General features: G+C 38.8%; 1 protein-coding gene and 1 long non-coding RNA gene across 4 annotated transcripts; one reads left to right on the forward strand and one right to left on the reverse strand.

Annotated features, from left to right (window-relative positions):
- Positions 1-1,770: 1,770 nt before the first annotated feature.
- Positions 1,771-14,148, forward strand: LOC119890843. 2 transcript variants are annotated; one of them, XR_005442313.1, is made up of 3 exons: positions 1,774-1,830; positions 3,813-3,858; positions 13,859-14,148. It is a non-coding gene; the product is annotated as an uncharacterized LOC119890843 (long non-coding RNA). The 2 variants fall into 2 exon arrangements; XR_005442314.1 differs by lacking the exon at positions 3,813-3,858 and having other exon boundaries at positions 1,771-1,830.
- Positions 10,116-21,342, reverse strand: LOC119890839 (coiled-coil domain-containing protein 81-like). Of its 2 annotated transcripts, none has more exons than XM_038702275.1 (16): positions 21,091-21,342; positions 20,877-20,938; positions 20,644-20,797; positions 19,387-19,571; positions 19,204-19,278; positions 18,932-19,103; positions 17,791-17,905; positions 16,803-16,887; positions 16,146-16,268; positions 14,988-15,086; positions 13,865-14,034; positions 13,693-13,771; positions 12,552-12,662; positions 11,690-11,799; positions 11,424-11,549; positions 10,116-11,125 (listed from the first exon to the last, which is right to left on the reverse strand). In XM_038702275.1, the coding sequence occupies exons 1-16, from the start codon at positions 21,164-21,166 to the stop codon at positions 10,987-10,989; spliced, it is 1,881 nt and encodes a 626-aa protein (XP_038558203.1). In that variant the 5' UTR covers positions 21,167-21,342; the 3' UTR covers positions 10,116-10,986. The 2 variants fall into 2 exon arrangements, with proteins under 2 accessions (XP_038558203.1, XP_038558202.1); XM_038702274.1 differs by having other exon boundaries at positions 16,146-16,292; positions 21,091-21,341.
- Positions 21,343-26,949: the final 5,607 nt, after the last annotated feature.

The following is a 26,949-nucleotide window of genomic DNA, read 5'->3' on the forward strand; positions in this document are numbered from 1 at the left end:
TGTTCAGGGGTCTGAAGGTATGGGTCTGAATAGACCTATAGCGTCTCCTAGAGGGCAGCAGAGTGAACCTGGGTGAGATGAGTCCTGGATTATGTTTGTGGCCCAACAAAGATATCGGGTTATATATGTCAGTGAAAGAAGACAGCTGTGTGTTAGCGATGTTCTGAGCTGATTTAATAACTCTCTGTATTGCCTTTTTGTCAGCCTCAGTGTAGCTTTTGAACCAAACCAGAATGTCATGAGAGAGATGGGGGTAAAGTTTGATGGTGGTTTGGTATTCATTTTATCTTTGTGTGTTTATAGACTGGTTATCTTAGCTTGACCTGGGGTCTGGACGTGTGGGGAGGCAGTTTCTCTCTACTCTAGAAACTACAAAATTGTCTAATTTACATGCTGTGTGGTCCTAACTGGCTTGCTAACATTACACTAGACCTACAGGAAGATTTTGCGTGTTGTTCATAGTTTGCAGCCATCCCTGGTTATTCCCCTGAATTAATTTGTTCACATAAAACTAAAATAAGACACTGTTAAAGTTAGTTAACCATCTCCTTTGTCCGCCGTACTGTGTTCTTCTCTCATCCTTGAGCTTAACTGCCAACTGTCGTTAAGAGTTTTCATCTCTTAACACTCCATCTCTTTTCCAACTCCATTATGAAACCCACGAAACACAACAAAGACAAAGCTCCAACAGCATCCTCCATCTTGTTAACATAAGTTATGTACAGATTTTCACAAAATGAAAAATCCATATCCATCCAAATCAAACTATTAGAATACTAGAATACAGAATGTATAATACATAAAAGGTTGTCAGCAGATGGAGGCATGAAGTGCTCTGAAATCTCCTAGTAGGTAACTGCATTGACTCTGGACTGGAGAATGCACCACAAATCATAGAGACTCTGTGTCTCTCCACATGTCCTGCAGGCTCTAGGACCTTGATTTCCAAATGAAATGCAGAGTTTACTTTCATCTAAAAATTAGGCCTTTGGACCACTGAGCAACAGTCCAGTTATTTTTCTCCTCAGCCCAGGTAAGACACTTCTGACGTTGTCTCTGGTTCAGGAGTGGCTTGAAACTTGCAATGCAACACTTGTAGCTCATTTCCTGGACACATCTGTGCATGGTGGCTCTTGAATCCAGCCTCAGTCCACTCCTTGTGAAGCTCTCCCAAGTTCTTGAATCAGCTTTGCTTGATAGTCCTCTCAAGGCTGCGGTCATCCCTGTTGCTTGTGCACCTTTTCCTACCACATTTTATCCTTCCAGTCAACTTTCCATGAATATGCTTTGATCCAGCACTCTGCGAACAGCTAGCCCTTTTAGCAGTGACCTTCTGTGGCTTACCCTGTGTCAACGTGGGTCTTCTGGACAACTGTCAAGTCTGAAGTCTTCCCCATGACTGTGGTTGTGTGTACTGAACCAGACTGAGAGATTAAAGAGGTGGTATTATGCTCATTTTCAGGTTCAAAATCTTATTTAGGGGTTGTACCAGAACAGGTTTACATGGTTTAATTTTCAAAAAACACCATGTTTTTTGTCATACTGCACATTGCTGCAGCTCCTCTTTTCACCCTATGTGTTGAAGGCTTCGTTTTAGCTATGGAGTGATACATCTTGTCTCTAAATGATCTTTGTTGGGAGTTGCACATGCACAGTTCCTAGTTAAGGACTACTAGCCAATCAGAAGCAGAGAAGGGCAGGTCCGGTAATAGCCAATCAGAAGCAGAGAAAGGCAGGTCAGCGAATAGACAGTAAACAGCTTCGATTCAGCTGTAGGCTACATGTTGCCAACATGTTGGCAATTTGGACTGGAGCAAGAGTTTCAGAGTGGTGAGTTATTAATCTGTAACAAAAGTATCTTTCATCCATACATTTTTAACTGAGCTCTGTCTCTACATCACAGTTACAACTTCATGTGCACTGACTGCTTGGAGGGTAGCTAGTGTTTGGAAGGGAGAGGAGAGGTGTGCTGCAGCTCAGTGTTTTTCCACTGGTGTTTTTGAGGGCAAAAGAAAGGGAAGTAAAGACTAGACTACAAACAAGTTGTTTTCAGGCAGTTCAGAGCAGTGTTTTCTGTGGGAGATGGGAACTCCCTTTGGGGCGGACTTTGGGCTTTCTCACTTTGCAAACATGGTACATGCACAAAAAAGATATATAACTCAATAAAGAAGAGGGAAAAAGCCAACAACCATAATACCACCTCTTTAAAGGCTCTTCTCAAGTCGACATTATAATTCTTTATTCTAATATTTTGAGATATGGAGTTTAGATTTTCATGAGCTGTAAGCTGTAATCAACAAGACTAAAACAATAAAGGCCTGAAATATTTCACTTCATGTGTGATGAATCTAGAATATATGAAAGTTTCCCTTTTTGACTTAAATTACGGGGAAACTTTTTTCACGATATTCTAATTTTGTGAGAAGCACCTATAGCTCTTGGGGGAGCTTGCCAGTGGGCAGTTCCTCTCAGGGAGTCCCCAGAACGGTGTGGTCCGAAAATGCTTCTGCTGCATGCAGTCACAGAGTCTGAGCTAGCTTTTGTCTGTAGCTGAAAGTAAGTACATTAATTTACTTGTGTAAATTAAGTACTTCAAACATCCTTTATACTGTGTCCCATTCAGAGTAAGTCCATTAATTCATTAAAATAAAAAAAGTAAAAAGGTTTTATATTCAAATAAAATTGTTAATCAATCAGATATTTCCAAACACCCGTCAATGCTGAACTATATGTTAACTCTGCAATGCCAACTCACTATACACTAGTCACAAATGTAGTGGAGAAGAAGTATAAAGTATCATAAAATAGAAATATTTAAGACACAACCACATTATAGTTGGAACAGGTTAATTTGTTAAACCTCAACCATTAGAATTTCATTTCCAAATTTGAAGTCAAAGCTTTAAAAATTTGTGTATTTTTAAACATTTTGAACCTTGACATTTGTCATTTCTGTATTTCTGACTGTAATTTATCCCAATTTTGAGTTCTTGACTTGACAGATTTTTTATTATATTGTTGTTTTGGTGTATACTTACTTTCTTCTTAATCGGAAGTCTAATGGATCTAAAGGATAAAGGATAATGCTTATATTTACTACCATCTCCCACAGTTTACATACACACATGCAGTCTGAAATTTGACCCTTTCCTTTTAATCAAAGAATATTAATTTGGGGGAATGTACTTAATTAACAGAGATATTTAGCGGGAAAGCTTAGTGAAATTTGCACCTTAGACAGCTGATATAGAAGCCAATCGGTTTTGAGAAGGGGTGATTCAAATGTGAGTCATTACTATTAGTGTAGTACCACACAAAATATTCAGACTAAAATTACCAATGTCAAGTTATTAGCGTCAACCCCAGAATATCTTGTCACAGAACAACAACTAAAGCAGCCTAAAGCAACAGCTAAATTACACAGCCATAAAATAAAAACACATTCAGCAAAAGTGATAGCAACATCCAGGGGTATGTCTTATTTTTGCCTGTCTGCCTGCATACATTGGTTCTTTAATAATCTTCCTCTACTATTTGCCAGCCTTTGCTTTATAGGAAGACAAGAAATATTTGTCGTGGTGAAAAAATTCAACCCTGATTTTTAATTTAACATATAATCCTCAACAACTGCTTTACTTATGTAACAAATAGCAATAGCAACTGGAACCATATTCATAAACAAATGAGATCTTATCCCAAATGTCACTCTTGATTATTAACAATGTAACTCAAGAGGAGTTTAAAGTTTAGTGGGGAGTTTGTTCTCTCCCAGGCCAAGGATCGCTCGTTGAATGTGTTTTCCATTGTTTTAGGGTAGTCCAAGTGTGGCACATAGGACAGCCCAAACAAGTGTTTGAGGTAGGTTCTGGAGATTGTCCATTACAATACCTCCTTCAAGAAAGGTGTCAGAGGACACTGGGTCAGGATGGAGATGATTTGGAGAGAGGTGCATCTTCAATGATGACTGTCAGCAACCCAACAGATACTTTTGCCCAGGCCTCATCACTGTCAAAATCCTTTATACAACCAAAGTAAAATCCCATTTCAACAGGGAAATGTTGATTATTAATTGGCACCAAGTCATCCACTGCTCTTCTGCACTTTTATTAAGTTTTCACTTTACAGCACCTTGCAGTTTAATCAACATTAGTAGGCCTTAAACACGTTTTTACCCGCTTTCAGACATCCAGTAAAAACCAATAATGAAATTAAGCAGTAATGTCTTCTTCATGTAAAATTTATTTGGCTGTTACTGCAGTTACAGCTGGTAGGATCACATACTGGCATAAACTAAACTGTCACAGTTAGCATGCAGCCTATTTTTGTACTGAACTCACAGGGATGTCTTCAGTATTAATCTTTTTATCCAGCTCTCAGTAAAATACCATCAAATACAAATAACTTACCAAGGAGGTGTTGCAGAAGTTACTGGCCTCATCACTGAGCAGATTAGGGAGGCCTTGGAGAACAAGGTACGCACTGCTGCTACATCTGATTTCTCAGAGCAAATAAAGTTCAGAATTATGCAACATTAAAAGTGAAAAACAGTTGCTGATTGGAGAAGTGATATTGAGATCAAATACACAGCAAGAACTGTAACAAAGTCTGTAGTAAACTGACCTTTGAATCAATTTGCTACACAATCTCAGCCAGTTTCTCTCCAGCACTTCCTTTCCTTGACTTGAAGATTGTGACAAAGTGTTGTGTGTTGCAGTGCACTTAAAAAGTCACTATCCAGGTTTGTCATGGCTATCCTGTGAAAAGGCACACTAAATAGAGTAAGTAGAAATTTGGGAAAAGTTCTGAACTCATCCTAACTCTGTTTATACTACACCTTTTATTCAAACATGCACCTAAAGGTGTATAATGTTAAAACAACTCAAAGACACAAGAAACATGACAAAGAGACACAGCTACTATGCACTGATCTATGTTTCATGTTCAAGGTGTCTGGCACTCTGCAACAGACAGCAGACTTGCTAATACTAATGTTCACACTAATTTCAGTGACAGTTGCAAGGTAGAGCAAGAGCAAGCTAAGTGGTGGTGTGGCACTGAAGTCCCTTCTTTGTTGTAGAAGTGTAGAAATTCTAATTAATGTTAAAGTTAGCTTACTGTTGTGTTACTTTCCAACCTTCAACATGTGTTCTCCAAGTTTAAAACAGAAATCAGCAGTAAAGTTAAATAACTTATGGTCTCCTAATTGTCTGACAAACGTGGCTACAAACTTTGTGCAGGCTAACTTGGCTTACAACTAGCCTTGTTTTCCGTTTCCTCTGCCCAATTTAAGCAGCAAATTTCATTGGTACGTTCATTTGTAACTAGGAATTTCTGTGTTGTTAATTTCCAACCTGCGACCAAAATGCATCCACTGTGCCAACTCAACAAAAGACAGAAAAATACTGTAGCTTACATTTGAGAGTTTTCGCTTTCCTTCTGGAGCAGTTGGTTTTCAGGTGGATGGTTGTGGAAAGCCACCAAAACATGCCTGAACTTGTGCTATGCCTGTTAACTAAGTTAATGTTTAACAAATGTTAGCAAATGTTGCAACAGCAGACAAAAGCACAAATTAACACACAAATATTACTTGCTTGATAACTTACCTTATTGTTCCACAAGCAACAAAAACGTCCAGTTACCAGCAAATGAGTTGGCACAGTCCGATCGGCACCATGTGGTCCTAAGCAGGTGACTTTCCGTTGGTGGTTACTATTGCGCATGCTCACACCCAGCGTTGATTGCTGTTAGGAAGCGTTCCTAAATAGTCGCTCTAAACTAGTTAAGATAACTTAAACCAAGTTATCTTCACTCAAAACAATAAGTAAATAGCTTTTTTCAGCATGCAATTAACCATTACTTTATAAAACCTAGTAAGAAGCACATATTATTGACAACCAATTACAGCTCATTTATGCAAGTTATGACAGCTATTAGAATTTACAGCTTCACATATGCGCAAGTGCGTGCACAAAAGGACACAGCAGAAATTTTTTTCTGCTGTTTTAGTTCAAAGGAGTTTAAAATGCAAAGTTCATCTGCACCTTTTAGCAAATAAAAATGTAAAAATGCTAAGTGTGAATTTCAGCTCACTGACTGAGCAGTGTAAGTGCTGTGAAGCAACTCTCAGCTTGAAAAATACTTTCAAATGAAACATTGTACTGTGTGGTACAATTTAACTTCACTGTACCACAAACCACAACACGTGCATGCACTTTGGCACATCCATGCTGACTTCCCTGTGTTGCTGCCAATATGGGCTCGCTGCAGCAGCTGTGTCTTCATGCTTATAACTGAAGACATATGTGGTTTAGGTGGACAGGAACTTCAGATGATACACTGGGGACGGGCAAACACTAGGGTTAGATAAAAGTAAGATCGGGGAAATACTTGTGGTGGAGGAAAGGAAGTCATCTAAGGAAATTAATCAAAGTCAAAGAGTAAAACAAGACAAGGGGAAGAAGGCGGAGCAGAAAGAAAGGAAAGGTTTGATGATTTTATGGCTGGTCAGAGAAAAAGCTAAATGTGCATAAAAAAGGAAGAGATGAGAGATTAGAAGGTGAGGGAGGGGAAATGAGGAAGTCAAGGATGAAGTTTTGTTCAAGTTCAAATCACAACTACGGCTTTCCCCTGGCAACACTACAAATAATTTATCTGCTGTATCTGCGTGTATGTGTGTGCTAAGGTCATTCGTGTGTGAACCATTGGGATAGGCGTACCTTATTATCGGAAGAGGAGCAGGAAAGGCGGAGGGTTCAAGAGGACAGTAGAAGTATATTTTTGTCAGGAAATGAATTTTTTGAAGTGAACCAATCGCCAAGAGTGTGTGACAAGAGATGCCCTCTGGTTGCGTGTTTGTGTGTGTGTGTGTGTACTCCTGTTCATATGTAAGACACGCTGTAAAGGGGTTGAGGGAGCAGGCGTAGTTTCTTCTGTGCTCAGCCTGCATTGGTATTGTCACAGAACACAGCTTTTGTTCCTCGGAGATGCTGAAAATGACTCCAATCCATAGCAGATCTTGATTTTTAAGATAAATACACATTTGTTCCCTAATCATCATCAAATCTTTCTGATTTCTAATTTGGATTTTTTGTAAGTGAGAATGATTTGATTGCAACCCTTGACTCTTTTTTATGGAAAAAATTAATAACCGCCTTTCTGTCTTTTAGTACAACTTAACGCTGATCTTGATTGACAGGTAGCAAATTGTCAGTCACAAGGTAGCCATACCCTGAAGCATACCCTTTTTTATTGTTTATTTTCCTCTAAATGGGACAATCATTTACAAAATGAACATCATGCTGGATTGAAGAAGACTTGAAACTAGCCATTGAGACCATGAACTCATTAGAAAAGTGTTTACTAAGGTAATAAATCAAGTGAGAAGTAGGGTCATTTTGCTATTGACTACAATGCAATCAGACTTCTTTTTGCAACCAGTGGAGTCACCCCCCCTGCTGGCCATTAGAAAGAATTCAGTTTTTAGGCACTTCCACATTGGCTTCACTTTTCAAACCCTGAGATTGCCGCTTGACTAAAACAGTAAAATTGTGGCCCATAAAACCAAAACAATGAGCTGTAAGATGTTAAAATGTAGAGCTGAGAGAACAGAGTAGACAGAGTACACAGTACACAGAGTAATTCCCTGTGGATTTGACACCATGAGCAGCGTCTTTCACATTATGCTTAGTCATTTGATCCATTGTAAATATAAAATATTGACTTTGACCAACTTTTCTTCCTTTCGCATGACACAGTGTTCATGGTGATAGCATCTGAATTACATGAACATACAATTACCTTTTTGTTCTATTGCTCGTTTAATTTGTATTCACACTCCACACATAATGGGTTTTCTTACTGGACATACACACCAGTATCGTTCTCCATTAGTTTCTCTCAGAGTGTAAACAACTGATCATGTGCTGGTTGTCATTCAATGACACAGCCCATCCGCTCTCACGATGTGTTTGGCTTATGGGGATTGTACTCTGGTCATTGTGAGATGGCGTGTGGGCAGGGTGGGAACATCTGGATCTGAAATGTAGCTCGGTCACTAACTGTCAAAAGGCCAACCACAAGCTGTCTGCCAGTAAAACTAGGATGGATATCACAGTAGATCTACTAGCCCTGGGAATCTGGAAACACACAGAAACGCACATAAGAAAGGCTGAGGAAACAGAAAGAGACAGAGGGAAATAGAGGGTGTTTACTTTGTTTCACAAGTTTCTTTCATTTCACAGATTTTCTCCAGGGGAAATAAGTTCACATTTTAGAACACTTTTGCTTAGCCTCACATAATCCCATTGGTCATCATGTGCATGACAAACAGCATAATATATGTTGTCATTGGTCTCCTGCTGCCTGCTTCTCACAGGGGAGCAGATACCCCATGAGGCAGTGCTGTCCACCCTTCAAAAACCCCCACAATCCAGTGACTCATCTTAGACATCACCTCAGTGAGCCCAATTAAAAAACGATGAGTCCATACACAGCTAATGTTGTAGTTCATCAAACCTTCATTCCAAGTTCTAAATCCTCAGTATTTAATTCAACATTCAAGTCCAAGAAACCACGCAGAGAAGTAATCCCTGTTAGAAATAGGATTAGTAAAATAGCATTAAGAGCTTTTGTTGCATTTCAACAAATAGTTGTGGGCTTGTTCATAATTTATGGGGAGACTTGAACTTGAAAATGAAACACACTTACCCTGAAGCACAAGCCATGTTCACTCCCTCGGTTCTTCTTAGGGTCCACTTTAGTTTTCAGAGTACAACACAGCCAGCAAGGGCTTATTAAATCACTAATATAACACACCACAACACTTAGCAGGAAATGGGTGGGTCACATACAAACGCTTGAGGCAGAAAAACACAGAGACTAGTGGTTGTCTGGTGTCAGTTGTTGAGGAATGTCTCACTCCCTGAATTTGGTTAAAACCTGCAGTTTGGCACAGATTTGACTGTATCTCTGACATTTGTATGTATTTCCCCATTTATATATATCAGGTAATATTTACAAGCTTATGAAAAATGTGGTCACCTGCACTCCCAAAGACCAGTACTGTTTTCAAAGTACTCCTGGGATCTGGAGTAAGTCTGCAAAAGTAATATGTTGTACAACAACTAGTTTAACGGAAGATCTGGGTCTGTTTACAAAAAAGGGTGGATCCTCTTCTGGATCATGTCTCTCTCACTCACTCACACACACACACACACACATCTCTTTGTCCATACGCATAATTTATCTGTCAGTTAGTAAATTATGATTCAGACTGTGTGGGTTAGTTAGATGTACATCTGTTTCAGTAGAAATACTTTCAAAATGCCCCCATGAGCTCTTTATGGGAGTTCTGGCTTCACAGAGAACTGGGACCACAGCCAAACAAATATTGTCATGATCCTGCAACACATTTATCATCTATAGAAACTCCCCATTGCAAGAACCCATCCTCCCGTATCAAAGCCACATACCTTCTTTCATCCTTATCTTGTTTTATTTTCGCTTTGCTCCGAATAGTTTTGACTTATGAAGATTTGTGTTTTTGTGTTTTACTACTTCAGCTCTCACAAACCTGGGGCAATGTTGGACCCCCCTTGCTTTTCACCTCTGTATAAGTAATGCCCTTCTCTGTATGTATTGTAGCATAGAAAACCTCTGTCATTGCTCGTCAGGGTAAGATATGGGGCAGCTACTCTTTAAAGTATGTTATGTCCTAGGACAAGACAGACGGCAGGCTCTTTACTCCTGCTGCCACTGTGCTGTACTTACGAAAACCATAAATTTTTTCAAGTTTTTCAAAATCAGATTTTTTTTATGTTAATAGTCATGTTTTGTTTTTTGCCTAAGCAATAAAAATGTACCAGTCAACAAACTTAATCTGATAACATTGCCTAGCCTGCCTTATAGTCTACTGTATGTAGACTGCAGAGGATTCTTATTTATTCTGAACTGAGCATGTATATTTACAAAGTACTTAAGTGCATTAACTTCTACTTGCATGCTATTGCATCTACTGTAGCTACTTATTGTTCACCCATCTGGTCTTTAATGATACACAGTCTCTCATTAATACACTGGGCCTGTCTGGGTCCAAACTAAATCAGAGCCACGTAATAGAGATTTGTTTGTCTGTTTATTTATTTGCACAATACAAAAAAAAGAATGTGAAAAGTCAGAGAAACATACTAATACGTTATAACACAAAGAAATAATCATACAGTAAGAATAGGCGTGCAGATAAAGGCAAAAAAGGCGCTCCCATAAATGTTTTAAAGGTAAATTACTTGGACTTTCTGCTTGAACAAATTTATCTTGGACACGTTTTTGCTGGAGTCACTTCAAGTCAGATTTATTCATATAAACCAAAACTGTAAAAAATGTGTCTCACTCTGTGCAGCATAAGTGTAAGTCGAGGTGTTACTAAATAACATACAGGGCATTTGCAATTAATTGTTGAGTGGTTAGGGTGCAGCCCTTTCTCCTGAGCTCTTTGTAATTTCTTAAGTGTTTGGTAAGTTGCTCACTGTCTCACTACATTGCTGCTAGGTGATTGTTTTGGTGTTTGGTGTGGTTGCTGGGGTATTAATATGAGTAATATGAGGCTGCCTGGATGTTTAAGGTGATTGATAGGGTGTTCCAGGAGGTTTCTGTGGTGCTTCAAGATGGTTAACAGGGTGTTTCTGCAGGTTGTTATGCTGTTACTAGGTGGTTGCTAGGGCGGTAGAGAGGTTTCTGAATGGAATAAAAACCAGCACATTAACACTATACCTTTTTTCATACACAAACTAGAGGTGTTCAGTACAAGTATGAAAAAAAGTACAACCAAAATGAATTTCAAAGACTAATTTCGGAAAGAAGAAGAATAAATCTAAGAGGATAGCACATGCTGCACACCATAACATCTAAGTATTCGAGTTACAAGAGTTGTGGTCTCGTTTAGGCTGTGGGATAGTGATGTTTGAGTGCTGCTGTAGGCGACACTGTTCATCAGATCATGAACTGGGAGCCAGAGAGGTAATGAGAGTCTTTCCAGATGTTGGTCTCTCCACAGTTGGTGGTCCTCCTCTTACACTGGTAGCAGCGCTTGTACTGTGCAAGCTTATCTACCAGGAGCTGACCAGCAGACCTGACCGCAGGGAGACAGAGTGAAGCATGGAAGGATAAATGAATGAACAGGAAATAATTTCTTGAAAGAAAGATAACTAACAAAATGGGCCCATAGTGTCTTAGATATCGATCTTATAGTTATGTCCAGGTCCAAAACTAAAATTAGGAACATTAACTGTTGATCTAGTTGCCCCAAGGATGCAACATAATTAATGCTAATTAGAGTGAGTGAGTGTGTGAATGGTTAACCAACTTATGAACATATGAATAGATGTAAAAGCAGGGGTGAATGCTGAGGTGATCCTACATCCACATACCTCAGGAAGCGCCTCTCTTCTTCCTCTTGTTGGTGTTTGAGATTCGCACTGCGACTCCACTCATTCTCTAGTGACTTACTAATCTCCTGCTTCTTCTCAAAGCGATTAATGTGGCCCAATATTAACCTGGACAGGAAACATTACCAGAGAAAAACAAAGAACCATATTTTCCACAGACAAAAATATGTTTTGAATGAAGGATGCTACTTATTATCACTAGATCTTAATTGTTTATCATTTTAGTAATTTCCTCTTCCGTTACTCACTCAATTTTGTTGTGTTTAAGCATTTCTCTCTCTTTCTCCACCTGTTCTCGGCGGTTGTGAAGTTGTTCCTTCTTCCTCTGAGTGGCAGCACTGAAATTTATCTGGAAGAGCTGCCAGTATACAGATTCAGCTTCAATATGTAGTAAACCAATTTAAAAACCAGACTTGCAGTAACAGGCCTGCGGTTATTTGTGGGGTTATATGTATGTGAATACCAAAAAAAAGGTAGATTTACTAGTACTGTATCTCACTACAGTTTTGAGGTGCTTGTATTTTACTTGAGTATTTACATTTTATGCTGCTTTTTACTTCATCTTCACAACATTTCAGAAGGAAATATTGTACTTTTTACTACCCTACATTTATGTAACAGCTGATGGTACTAGTTACATTGCAGTTTATGTACAAAATGTAGGATCAACAAATAAAATCAGATGCATTTTTCAAGTTAAAGCTACCCTACTGTTTTGTAAAGAAGTTAGAGTCATCTACACATCAACCAGCGACAACATGAATATGCTATTTACATGTTAATGCATCAATGATAATAATCCTATATAATAATATGACTCTTTGGTGTTTCTGCATAATTGAATAATTTCACTTTTGATAAGTTTAGTGCAGTTTGCTGATAATATTTCATGTTTAATGCATGACTTTACATGTTGAGTATTTTTATACTGTGGTTTTACTACTTTTACTTTAGTAAATGATCTGAGTACCTCTTCTACCACTGCAAAAAGCAAAAGCAATGCAGTATAGTTTGTATAATTAACAACTATGGCCATTGTTATTTGTGCCATCTGCATGAAGCAGCAACTGAAAATCAAGGGGTATGGCAGCAATAAGAAACAGAGGAGACCTTCTGTGCCCTCTCTCGGCTCTCTGCATTGTTGGTTGCTGTCTCCATGCGGTTATACCCAGAGTTGTCAGACTGGCACTCTGGAGGGTCTGTGCACTTCTTATCTCCCACCTAAAGGACAGAACAGACTCATTTCAGTTGTTAGTATGGAGCAGGCCATGGTATAATACACTTTGAAACAAAGCCAAATGAAAATTTTGTTTTTTGTGTGTTGATATTCCAAAAACCAAGTTCCCCCTCAAATAATCATGCAACTTTTATTTTGTAGATGCGTACACAACACATGTGCGTGTACACAACATGTGCAAAAACAGCATTTTGGTCCACCAAAAAGCTGGCAAATCTGCTGCACTTAAATGAGCACAACACCAATTTTAGCATTGCACTCTCGTGCCCTTGTCTGGCAGGATGAGTGGTAGCTTTACTCTGCTGCCTTCCTTTGAGCTACAACCTTCCTCAACCTCAACAACACAGTAGCAAATTTAGATATCCATAACCATCCATAATTGAAGCTGAGATTCTTCAGAAATCAGCAGCATCAGAGCAGAATAGAACCAGAGCTTTTATGTTAATCAGAGTAAAACATTCAAACATTATCATGACAACCAATTACTATGTATTCTCCACAACTGGCTACAAATGTTAGTAAAACATGTTGAAATTGAAGGACGTTTATAACCTGTATGAATATCATCATCCGTGACCTTGTACACAACAACAAGTGGTTGACAAAGAGTGAATGAGTGAATATCATCATTGTTTGGGTCTTCTTGAAGGGAAAGTCAGTGATTCCGGAGAAAGATTCTTGATTTTTCATATTCGCTGAATTTCATAATGTTGATAATTATCATGTTAAGAATTCCATATCCAAAAAAAGTTAGTCACGTCTGCATCATCATATCCATCAAAACTGGATTACTTTAAACTTTAAACCTTTTTTGTATTCTTTGAGAAATACATACAAATCTGACAATAATCATTCTTAGACTAAACATGTGAAGTAATTATATTCCCCATATTGTCACTAGTGATCATTGCTTGTACTTTGTGTTTGTGCTACCATACAAAGACTACAAAAAATATTTTCCAACAGCATCCTTTGCAAAGGTCTGAAAGTCAACTTTGTGAAGTGTTTTCTTGCCTGAGTGTCCAGAGCCTTCTTATAATGCTTAGTTCTATCATGTTTCTGCTGGAGCTGCCGAGCTTTTTGCAAAGCTATCCTAAAACACATACACACACACCAGATGACACACTGGTTATCACAACTCATGATCATTTGAAATGCCTGAGCAGTACATCTTTTACAGACTCACTCCTGAGCCAGCTGGACCTGGTCTAGATGCTCCATGAGAAGACGGTTCTGCTGGTCTCGGGCCTCGTGTTGCCGCCGGCTCTCTATCTGGCTTTGAAGCTCGTTCATGTAACGATGCTGCTGAATCCTCCTGACAGGAGTAACTGGCCGAGCCGGGAAGATGAATGAAGTCTAAACACAAGCAGTCCAAACAAGATATTGAATTTTAAAAAGCCATTGCTGTAAAAGATGCAGTGAGTGACAAGAGTTGTAAAATAAAGTGTTATTTAAAATAATCCTTAAAAAGTACAATAGCCATTCAATTTTTGCCTGGGTCCAGACCTTTGAATGTCTCCTCTCCACCAAATTGACTGATTCTTGCCTGGCATAATGAAATGAAACCATGGCTTCTTGGTTAAAAAGCGCTTGATCCACTGAGCGTTGTGGTTGTGGGCAGGTCTGATGCCCTGCTGTGCACCCAAACCAAGGAGGAGTAATAACAACAATGGCAACAACATAGATGCTGTTATTGAGGCTGTTCTAAATCGATTGTAAGTAAGTAGCTTGTTTTTACTTCGCTCCACGCAAAACCAGTATGCTATCAGGCAATTTCAATGTGTTTACGTTCAATAATTGCCTCTCTGCACAATGGAAAGAACAATTCACAGCATAAATTTACCTCATTTATATGACAGCCGTATCATAGCTGTATTAAGATGCTGCTCAAACAAAACCAAACGTACTGTTTCTGCTTCCCATTAAAAACTTAACTGGGAATCTCAGGGTGACTTTTTAGTGTGAAGCAGTCACAGAAAACACAGTGTATTTGTCATCAAGGTAAGTGCAAAGTTGCTAACCATGATGGTTTATCAAAAATGTGTCTAAACAAGTCATCATTCAGTCAGGTCATTATCTGTTCACCACCAACGCTGGAAAGACTTTTATTTTGCCCTGTTGTTGTGTGGGAAACTAGCTGTGCCATATGCAGCATAAAATCAGATTGCGGGAAAAAAACAGTTAAGGACTTCTTTATTAAAACAATGCAGGACTGTAAACAGTACTGTATTGCACTGTAAACAGATAGAACAGGACTACCAGGACTGAAATCTTTAGGACTGCAACTTAAATGTCCAGGTTCTACTCACAGGGAAGAGAGGACAGTATGTCTTCTCTTTCTTCTCTGACAGTTGCAGGTTGAATGTAGCAACTAGCTTTGCATGCTCACGTTGCTCATTCAGCTTTGCCTGTCAGATGAACACACAAAAACACACACCTTTTATCATCACATTGACTGAAAAAGAAAAGACATTGAGAGCATGACACATCATATTCAGCAGGGTAAAAAAAAAACTTTTCTGTTTGCAGTTTCTTTGGCCAATTAATCGATTCTTAAGGATATTGTGATATCTTATATGTCAAGGCTGTTTTATTGAACCATGATTTATTGTTGGCAACAACAACACACACTTTAAGTCGTTTCATATTGAATTTTACTATTCCACATGTCCTGTCCTTCTTTCCCAGTACTGCAAACAGGATGTAGTTCTATTCTCAGCTCTCTGGCCCCAACCAGTCTAGAACCACCCTCCTAACTCCTCAATTGTTGAGATGTTTTTTTTCTTTTTTTTTTGCAGCTTTTACTTTCTCTTGACATCCCAAGAGCACAGTAACATACAGTAACTTGTAGCAGACAGTATGAAATAGGTATTTAAAAAGTGGCCAAAATTAAATTTAAAAAAAGGGTTTGTCTACTGTATGTATATTGATTCAAGCATTTCAAAATTTGGAAGATAATTATTTTACTGTATTAAAATCCTTGCCCACTTGACCCACATAATCATAGGTTTTAGCCACAATCTTGTCAACTGCTATTTAGTTCAGACATTCATGTTCCGATCAATTGCAACAACTTCAGTGATGCCCTTACTTTTCATGTGGCACCGTCATCAGGTCAAAATTTAGCCATTGCTTTGGTTTATGACCAAATATTTGCAAAACCTAAGCTGTACTTTGTGTTTATTTTAATTACCAAATTATAGCATGCTAAAATGCTACTATGATGGTGACCACAGTTACCATTGTACCTGCTAAACATCAGCATGTTAGCATTGTCATTATGAGCATGTTACCATGCCGACAAAAGCATTTAGCTCAAAGACGCCATACTTAGACACTGGGAGGCATGACTGTAGACTCCTGCAGTCCAGCAGTTAAGTATGCTCAAATGATGAAAATGAGCTTCACTTTTTGCCTGAACACACTTATTGTCATAAAAAACACTCAAACACACCAAGTGCACACACCTGTTCTTCGTCCATGTACTGCTTGTCTCTTTGTTGTTCTTTAAGCAGTAGGAGTTTCTCCTGAGCTTTCTCTTCTGCCTGCTGCTGCTCCCTCAGGTAGACTGGAACGTTTCTTTGTTCTCGCTGCATACAAAGGTAGCACAGCTCCTGTGATGACAAGCCACCAGAAACTGACAATTATACACTGTAATTAATTAGTAATGTAAATATATAATTATTTTCTCACAGGCTTTCATATATAAATAATTAGTTTTGTGTGGTTTATATAATATTCTGAATTTAGGGACATCCCTACAGCTCCCTGGACAGAGACACGTGCTTTCCTAAAAGTAATTAAGGTTGACATCTAACATTACATTGTCAAGCTGTACTTACTTTGAATGTAATTCCATTCTCAATCCCACCATTTTCTAAACTACTTATTCTGTTTATGGTCTCGGAGGGCTAGAGCCCGGCAGAGCACTCACTGGGTGAAGGGCAGGTTACTTCCAAGGCAATTTTATACTCATAGAATAATAGCATTAAAACCTAATTCCCTATAAATAACATCAAATGTCTTACTTCCTAGTCACTCCACCAAGAAAGGGAATCTACCTTGAACAACCACTTTACAGTTAAACACAGTACACAGATACATGAAAGCACCTACACACTCACCTGTCCAGCACGGGAGTGGCCAGAGCAGCTAGCATTCACATGAGGTTCCTCCAGTTTGGGAGGTGGTGAGATACAGGTGGTTGGCCTGTAAGTGGAAACAGATTCTTACTATATACTGTACATCAAAGAGAATAACATCTAAGCAGTGTGATTTCCTCGTGCATTAGAAATTTAAATGAAATTCATAATGGGACATTATATTGATGTTGTGTGACATGCCTGCATGCACATATTATTTTATATGTACATTTGTCGGATACTTCCTAAATCTAAAGATGTACTGAAGGAAATTTTAATTTAAACTGACTAAATAAACCTATTATAGGCTACAGTGTTTGATGCAAATTTAAGGAATCACAACTTTTGTATTAAAAAAGAAAAAACAACTTCTTCACAGTAGCTTAATCACAAAGTAAATACAGCTGTTGTATTTGTATGAAGATTAGGCCTTTTTGCACCATGTGCATGTGTTTGAGATGTGAAGGGGGCTCTGTTTCTGAGGATTTTATAATAGAATAAGTGGTCCTAATTTGGAGTACTGTCATCAGTAGTGACACTGAAATTCAGCTAACACTTGCTTGTGCACAAAGGGTCTTAGTGGAGTTGCAACAATATTAAAGACAGCAGGGAAATCATTGGAAACTATAGGGAGGATCTTCCCTCCTGTGATCGCAAGATTTACAAATTTGTTTCAAAAGGGAATTCTTTAACAAGACAATTTACCCAGATTACAAGTCTCTGTGACTGTGTTTGGGGGGGGGGGGCATTTGTGTGGATGCTGACAGTGCAGGGACATAATGCCCCACAGGTTGTGCATCATTGATGGAGCTGGAAGCTGCCTCTGGGCAGTAACAATGTAAGACCACCACTGAGCTCTCAGCTCTCACTGACTCATCTACCTGCAAACAACAGCTCTGTACACTGCAATCTGAACCTCTCCATAGTGTGTGTGTACTTGTCTGTCTGTGTATTTCTGTGTGTGTAGTACTTGTCTGTGGCCTCCATAGGGGGTTTTGGATTGAGTTCTTCAGACAGGCTGTCAGCTTTCATCTTGGCAGGCTGCAGTGTCTGATGGGATTTAGATTCTCTCTGTTGGGGAACCTCTGTAGAGACACAGAACACACTGAGTAGGTTCACCGTTCCCCCTATTAATTCTGTTTTTAATAGAGATGGGTTTCAATAACCAGTTCCAAGTTGGTAAAATGCCTAGACTCATTAAGCTCTAACAAATCGCTTCTCCAGTCTTTTGTTAGCTGTTTATTAAAGCTGTCCAATCTTAAACATTGCCTGTCGTACACCAAATTGAAAGTAAAAGCTTGAGTCATTTTGTGTCAACCTGCTGGTCCAACAAGTTCATTTTCAAGGGCAACAATGCAGCTTAAAGAAATAGTTTGACATAAAATTATGCTAATTATGCTTTTTACGCTTACACCCAGCCAAGTAGTTTTGTTGCATTTAAACCTGCCAAACTTGTTATCATCATGACATAGGTCACCTGACTTGACCTTTCTTGCACGTCCAAAACTCATAAAATGTGCCATCTGTAACACCATGAAATAACACGCAAAAAGCTTAAAATGTGTGACACTGAATGTTTGGCGTGCTATTTATATGCTGTCACGATGCCCACCAATAAATAGTAACAAATATACAAATAGATACAAACAAATTTTTACGCTTAGTTTTTTGTACAGATTTAAATAACGAGATATGATGTGTTAATTAGTGAGTTCAGAACTACCATAAGGTGATTTTAGTTATCTTTGGAAAGAGCCTGCAATATTTTGCTTTCAGTCTATACTATGCTGTTTGCTTGTAGCATCATATTTTAACAGAGAGATATAAAAGCTGGCTAATATTTTGGCAAGAAATCAAATAGGCCTTATTTCCCACAATGTTGATGATAACTACTCTTCCAAACAGTTTAATACACATTGCCTATATGGTAAATGAGAATTAACATAATTTCTGCCACATCATGTTCATTTCAGCTTCTACAGCTACTGCCTCTCCAGCTCAGCCTCATTGAGGCTGCAAATCAGCAAGATTTGGAAGGATTTGGACTTGATTCAATACTTAATTTAGACTCATTAAAATGCTATCAAGCCTGACGCTAAAAGCTCTTTCACCTCCTGCATTCCTCAGGTCTGGAGCTGGTGACAAGCACCATAGATCTTTGTCACCAGCTTTGTTGTCTGGCTGAGGAGAGCAGACAGTTGGCAGGGTTATGGGGTTCGCAGTCGGTGGCCTCTGAAGCCTCGACAGGCCACCAGACAGTAAAGAGACACTGCTCCCAGGTCTCTAGAAAAAGCAAATGTACCAATGATCTGTACAAATGCATATACTGTATATTCAATATATACTGTAACATGCAAACAAACACGCACTTCTTTATACTCACTTTGTTAAAGGCTAACAGCAGCCTGCCAGTTCCATCCATGGCATTAATAAAATCTCGGTTGAACTTCATCCGCACCTTTGAACAAAATCAAATGAGATTATATATAACGAACCAGTCAGTGGTCATAATCCAGCTACAATGTGAATCACAGCATAACAAATACAGCATGAGTGGGCAAACCACCTTGTTGTTCTTAAAGGACAAAACTCCAATTCCCTGTAAGGTGAGGAATACATTTTGTTCAGAGGCCAGAGCTCTGAAGAGGAGCAGAAGAGTTTCTCTAATGCAGCCCTCCACCACGTCTCGACTGAAAGGAGTCTCTTGTGACACAGCTGCAAAGTTCAGTTGCACCACTGGTAGGTGTGTTGCTGCAAGGGACACACACATAAATCCTGTTTGCTTATCTGTTACCGTGTATGATCCCCACTATAAGATTCAAATCAAAATCTTGTGTATATCTATTTTAATGAGTGCAGCTATGATTGTGCAGCATATCTTCTTTCCACCCTGTTTATACTTAAAGCCTTAAACTCAAGTATTTCTCTATACCATAAAAAACATCTTAAGTTATTGTTAAGAGTTTAACACTGAAAAAACTCTTTTCAAAACACTGTGTAATTGTGTTTTGATCAGATTTGACTGACAGCAACCAAACCACCAACTGTCATCAGATTCTCCTTCCTCTCCCTTGCAGGTGAAGAGCTGAGGCTGACTGCAGTAACTCGAGCACCTTTGTATTTATAACTCCTAGTTCTCATTCTTCAGGGGGCTGCTGCTGTGCTGAGGTTACAGACCTCCCTGCTAACTGACTCCCCTCTGTTTCTCTCCACAGGCTCCTCCTGTGTGTGAAAAATGCTGCTTTAGTTGTGTTTTTTTGCACATTACAACACCCTAACACACACCTATCCATGCATCCATCCATGCATCCATCATCCTGCCCTGACTTTACTGAAACCATAGATGTTCATACACCATACTTTAACGCCTTTAATTCGGCACAGTTGTGAATTTGGCATATTTTTGGGTTAAATAAACATATTTTGTTAAATGTTTACCATGGTGTGTCTCCCTTTTGTTGTGGCAACTTGAGCCAGGTCATAACACTCCTTTGCGTCTCTTCTGAACTGGTCCTGTCTAAGGCAGTCTGGCACGTAACACCCCATAAAGAAGCAATTTGGGTTTTCACACTTCGGACTACATGGTATCATTCTCCAAGAAAGCCAGCAAACATATTTCCCAAAATGTCAAACTTATCCTACTGCTACTATAAATAGGATTACAGCAACAACAATTATTCACTTGGTAACTTTCTAGAACACATAATGATATCACATAAAGAATTTCTAATATTGTGTTTGCTTGATATTATAGGCCTACTGTATCACAACATAAATTCATTTTGCTTTTCTTTTAATGGCTCTTCTTTAAATGTGTCCTCACCTGCAGCCAGTGGTCTGACCTGCTTTAAACCCAGAGACTTGACTAGTTTCCCAGCCAGGAGGAAAATGGGTCTTTGGATCATTGTGAACTTGTTTCCGATGTCCAACTTCTGCTGAGAGAAGGTGAAGGTCCCCAGTCCTGCCAGATGGACCCCCTGTGTATGGATGGATGGATTGATGGATAGATAGAAACTAGACAGACAGATAGATATACAGGCAAATAGAAAGGCTAACCTTCTGTAAGGTCATCTGACGTTCAATGTAGGTGGATACATCAGCCCAGACACTGTTAATATCTGAAAAACACAAACACATCGTGAATGTGACGTCGTGAATGACACACATGCACACTTTATTTGCAGTGTATGCGATATGAAATACTAGCAGCTGAATTAAGAGTTTATCACACTGGTACTAGTAAAAAAAAAGACACAAGTTTTTGTCGAACCGTTTTCTGAGAGCTTGGCGAGAGTAGGTAAAGTCCGTGTGTCCGCTTCTGACACCAGCCTCAGTATGTCCGTCATCTCCCTCAAACTATCACAAAAATTCTCACAGGATGAAGCTATGGACACCGTTTATCTCTTCTCCCTGCGTCGCTGCAGCTGCTAGAGATCAAGACGAGCACGGGAGAGCCGCGGTTGCCCTTAGCAATGCACCCACGCAGGGCACGCACCGATCCGGGTTTCCAGAGTGCAGTGCGTCTCAATGCCTCATGGTATCATGCGGATGACTCGAAACTACAACAAAACAGGTTTTATGAGTTCAAGTTTCATCTTGTAGTTATAGTGGGGGAATGTTACAAAGTAGGGTCTAGGTTTACTGAAGTAGCCTACGCCTACAAAACACTCACACAAAACATATGAACTTGTGAAATGTAGCCTAATGTTTCCTTATAGGCCTAAATAAAACTATCCAACAGTTAATAGTAACATGACAGAAAAATTCATTCTCAACTATTTTAATAATCGTCATACTAATTTTTCAAAAAACTTTTATGATTCTACCAACCCTAAAATAATCAGGCGAGGAACCTTTTAAAAAAAAATCATTAGTTGCGGTCCTATACAAAACAGTTAAAAATGAGGTCCACCGTGGTGGTGTAAGTAGCCTACTTTAATGGAAAAGAACCGAATACTTCTTCCACCACATTCAGAAAGCATCAATAATCAGCCATATTATGAATGTAGCCTAATATCTTCCCACCAGAATTGAGCAGTGTGAAAAGGGCTTCAGTATTTAAACCTCAATGTTGGGGAATTAAATTGACCACACATTAAATTGACCATACATTATTTAATAGTTCAGTGAAATTAATAAAAAAAAATTAGGCCTATATAGAGTTAACAAATGCCTGACTTCCTGACTGCCTACCATCATGTGGTTTCATTTATATTGCCCCAAATCACATAGGCTACCACACGTGTGACTCAAAGGGCTTCACAATCTGTAGCAACAAGCGATATTTGGAATATGATGTTGATCAACATCCAGCAGCCAACAGCTTTCTCTACGGTAGAGAAAAAGTTGTTGTCATGATATTCTTTATAGGCTACTACGTGCTAGATATGGATTATTTCATGTCTATGGTTGCCAAATGAACAAAAGGCAACAGAAATCTTGCTACATATATAGGTATGTACATTTTATATGTTAATTTCTGGTAGATCATTGAGGTCTTTTCCGGTATGCTAAGTGCCTTTTTTCAAGTGCAGTGAACACGTAGCTCACGTAACTAATATAAACAGGAAAAGTTTATCTGGGCTATTTAAAGTGATTTGTAAGGGAATTTTCCGGGTGTGCGTAAGCTAGGCTCCATCTCCTCTATCAGTTTCATTTTCCGACTGGTTTGCTTAACCTTTGTGCGGATTACATGAATCGCGTCTTTTACGATAAGACGCTGTTGCTCTCCAGGATCGTTGTGTCATTAGAGGCTAATGATGAAGGTGAAGATACTTATTGCCCTTCTGCTTCTCCACCTCACATTTTTGACAGGTAAGAAAATGACCACTTCATTACAGTAGGCTATGTCATAAATGGCAGTTAGATTGGTTTAATAATGTTTGGTTAAAATCTGTTAGTTGTAGGCGAACCCAGCCTGTGTTAAATGTAAATGTTACATGTCCTAAATGATTACACTGTTGATGAATTTTCCGCTGAGGAAGGTTCTTTATTACAGTGCTGAATTATAGTCATTTTATGCTTCTTTAACTGGCTGCTACATTTCAGTAGAAAATAATGTAGCCTACAGTAGTAGTTGCCTTTTAGATCATGATTTTACATAAAAAGATAATGTATAATAATCATATATAACACATTGTTAAAGATAATACTTGGGGAATGAGGATGGGGGGGGGGGGGGGGGGGGGGGGGGCTTTTTTAGTCCTTATTCCTTATCTCAGATGGTTAATGAATTACCCAGACAGCTAAAATGATCAGAAATTGATCAATTGATTTATGCAGAACTTTGTTTTTCTTCTTTCTAATTATTAATCATCTCAGGACCTAGGGGAGGGGACCTGAACTGAACAGTAGGTTTGAAACCGCTGGACTAAACTTTACATGAAGTAGTACAACTACTGAATTTATAATAAAGTATTTTTACATTATTGTAGCCTATTGGTACTTTTACCAAGTCTTGAGAAGCACTGAATTGAGTTCCCTCAAAAACAAAATTAGACGGTATTAAAGGGTTGTGTTATGTTCATTTAAAGTTCTGTATTTCTATACAGATGCTTTAAGCAAACCTGACAAAGCTTCAGTATTTGATGCACAAGGTACCCTCTAGTGTCCATTTGAAACACCTTTTTAATATCTGGTTTACATGCAGTACTAGATGGTTAGGTTTTTTGGGTTGAAATAAGTACATTATGTGTGAGCGGATGGGTTACATTGGAGTTTCTCGAAAGTTTCTTGTCTCATATGGACTGTTACGTTCCTCCGGATGGTAAATTCAGGGGAGGAGGAGCAACAATATTTGAAATAAAACCGGGGCAAAAGAGGACAGGAAGTCAGGGTTAGGTGCAAACTAAAAAGTGTATTTATTGCAATATTGACAAAGGAAAACCAACACAAAAACTACTCTCTCAAAAGTAGACAGCGAGCCAACAAGGTAAGACAGGTTACGTAACTGAGGGAGCAAGGTTCAACACTAAATGAACAGCTGAAAAGTCCTCTCTCCACTGAGGAGGTTAAAACCAGACACTGTTCTGGATTCACAGAAGATCTAAACTGGTGTTCAACCTACTGGTTGAATAAGCTGCCCCTGTCCACTGGGCTGACGGGCTGGCAGTCGTTGCTCACGGGTGTTGGTCTGCAGTGTGGTCACAACCGGTAGGAAGGGAAACAGACTTCTTATCCTCCAGGCACTGAGTGGTGATCAGCTGCCACTCACTCATGCAGCTGAGGTATGGGGGGATAGGGCCACTACCTGAGAGAGAGAAGGAACACACCCCAACCCAAACACATGACCCTTAGGGTTGTAACACGGATGCTGAAGGGTACCCTGCCCATCAAATACCAACGCTTTGTCAGGCTTTCTCAATGTGTCAGTATTTGTATGATTCACAGTAAAAAAAATATTATCTCAAACTGATCCTTTACGCAGCCATTCAGTTCATCCTCTCTGAAACAAGCTGTTTTAAGGCTCCCCTTGCTAAAAGCCCACTTTCTTCTGATTGACCAACTTCCAGGAAGCCTGCTGAGGGGCTTGTGAGCTGTAGAAACCCTCTTTAATTACGTAAAAGACCAGAGTACTTCTTTCACTACTGAAAATTGGTTCTAATAATATTAATGTAATAATAAACGCCTAAAGATGACTGACAATAATGTCAATGTTAAATGACAGACTCAAGGCTCTATAATGAAAGCCATTAAAACAGCAAGAGATCTTGAGATTACCATTGGCTGAATCAGCTGAATTCTACATTGTTCTTGTGACACTTGTGCTCAAGCCACAAAGCGGTTAAGAGTTAGTCAACAAACTCCTATAATCTGACAAAACCAAGAAAACATAACGTCAAATTAAAAACCCGTTACCAATTGTATTATAGTATAGCTGCTGTAATTAATTGCATATTCAAACTCATACACACAATATCAACAATTCCATTATGAAATATCTACATGGCTCTGAGACTTGCATGGACAAAATATTTGTCAGTGCTTTACTTCCTAAAAAGTTGACCAAATTACTTTTAGATGACAATCACAAGACCAACAGACACCAAAAAATGGGGATGTGGTCAGAGTTATCATGATGCATCACCAAAGCTCATGGTGTAGTTTACTTATGTGCTACTCTTGTTATGGAAAGGCTGAGGTGTGGACCCAAATGCAGACCATGGCGATGAGGATGCAATTCAAAAATATTTATATATACAAAAACTATACTGAACATATTTCCAAAGAACACAAGGCAAGAGTCCAAGCAAAGGTAAATCCAAAATGAAAAGATAATCCAAAGTAAGTCAGGGAATGATCCCCAGGTCAAAAAGAAGTGCTCTTAAAGGCACTGAAAATGTACTAGAAATTTACATAGTATGCTTATAGTACATTCATACTCCTAACATGCTTACTACAAGTATATTAAAGATATATTCTCCTGAGCTTTAACATACTTCTCAAAAGTATACTTTGAATAAATTGGTAATAAATATATACTTAATTAAACTTTTAATAAATATGCTTAAATAAAAGCATATTGTTCACAACATTTTAGTCTATCTATTAAAAATATATTTATTTAACACTTAGTAAATACTATTTAGGTGTACTTTGTGGCAGTACATTGTTAAACAATTACACATTTAGTGGGTTAAAAATATATTTATGCCAAAAATGCTTCATTGTGTAGGCTACTGCAAAATATTGTAATTATTTCTGTTATTGCCACATCTTTCAGCCTGATTTCCACACAGTGTGAAAGTCTGCTTCACAAAGTTAACGTGTTTAGTGTCGTTGAGAGGGAAGCTAGTTTAGGCCAGAAATCATTTTGTTTCTTAGGTTTCCTTTGTTTTACTTTACCGGCTCGGACTTAGCGAAGATGGACACCTCAGACATAACAAGAAAAAAACACAGAAGAGAAGAATATCCGGTCAGCTCCCTGCAGAAGTTAAATGTGAAAAGAGCTGAAGAGGTGTGACTGGCAAGTAACATTACAAGCAGGAGAGGACAGACGCAGAGACTGCCAGCAAAAATCGTCTTTCTTGGTAAGTTTATTTTTGTTAGCAAGACAACACAATTGTGTAAGTTAACTAAAGTTGAGCTCACTCTGGGTTTGAAATATTTTCCTTGGTGGATAGCTCTGGTGTGCATTAGCTAATGCTAGCACGTGGATTAATATATTTAATAGCTAACGTTAGTTAGCATTTTAATAGCTTCATAATCGAGACAGCAACATAAAATCTCAGTAACTTAACCCTGTTGCTGGAATTTGATGCATGAGATTTTAACAAGGCAGACCTGTGCATGTGTGTGTATGAGCCTTCAGTTCTGCTTTTGCACTGTTAAAATGACCAGTGAGGTCTTTAATCAGAGCAATACATGCAACTAATATGTTGCTGTCTGTGTGCTAAAGAATAGGTTCACATTTTTATAGTCTACCTTAATACTCATGTTCATGTTTACAGTAAGTTATTGGTCACTGTAATCATTATTCCTGCCCATATAGTTGGTAAAGACATCACCGTAGTTGTCATCTTTGTATAATTCATTCTAATGTTTAGCTGAAGCTACTATGAATCATCAGCTAAGCATCTGCGTTAGACTATTGAAAAATGGATATCTTCTAAAGGTACACTGTTTTTGAGAGATTTCTCTTCACTGCAACCATGGAGGGGTAATCATTACAGTGACCAATAACTCAGTTATAACAGCAATGTCAAAGTCTACATGCGTATGTGAGAATAATGTTTTTGTGTACTGCAATGCCTGACCATACGATGTAATAGCATGTGATGTTATGTAAAATACTGCTCAACTTTATGTACATTTGGTCATAGATCCTGTATTCAACTTTTAAAAGTTGAACCTAACCTTTGCCAACTTTAACCAACTTAATGCTAAACCCATAAGTAAATAAAGAATAATAATAAATATTTGCTATAAGAATAGAATTACAGTGTTTATAATGCTACGCGGGCAGCGCGGTGGTGCAGTGGTTGGTGTCTCCAAAATTGTCCTTAGGTGTGAATGCGAGTGTGAGTGGTTGTTTGTCTATGTGTAGCCCTGCAATGGACTGGCGACCTGTCCAGGGTGTACCCCACCTTTCGGATTGGCTCCAGCCCCCCCGCAACCCTGTACGCAGGAT

This window comes from Micropterus salmoides, unplaced genomic scaffold (assembly GCF_014851395.1).
Source record: "Micropterus salmoides isolate LMB-PRFRI ecotype aquatic unplaced genomic scaffold, ASM1485139v1 Ms_hic_scaffold_6, whole genome shotgun sequence".
Classification (NCBI taxonomy): domain Eukaryota; kingdom Metazoa; phylum Chordata; class Actinopteri; order Centrarchiformes; family Centrarchidae; genus Micropterus; species Micropterus salmoides.

Excerpts from the sequence above, each read along its gene's own strand:
- LOC119890839 (XM_038702274.1), bottom strand. The coding sequence starts at position 21,166 with ATGACGGACATACTGAGGCTGGTGTCAGAAGCGGACACACGGACTTTA. Across the intron at positions 20,798-20,876 it reads GTCAGATGACCTTACAGAAG|GGGGTCCATCTGGCAGGACT; the intron begins GTTAGCCTTTCT and ends ATCCATACACAG. Across the intron at positions 19,279-19,386 it reads TGTCCTTTAAGAACAACAAG|GTGCGGATGAAGTTCAACCG; the intron begins GTGGTTTGCCCA and ends TTTTGTTCAAAG.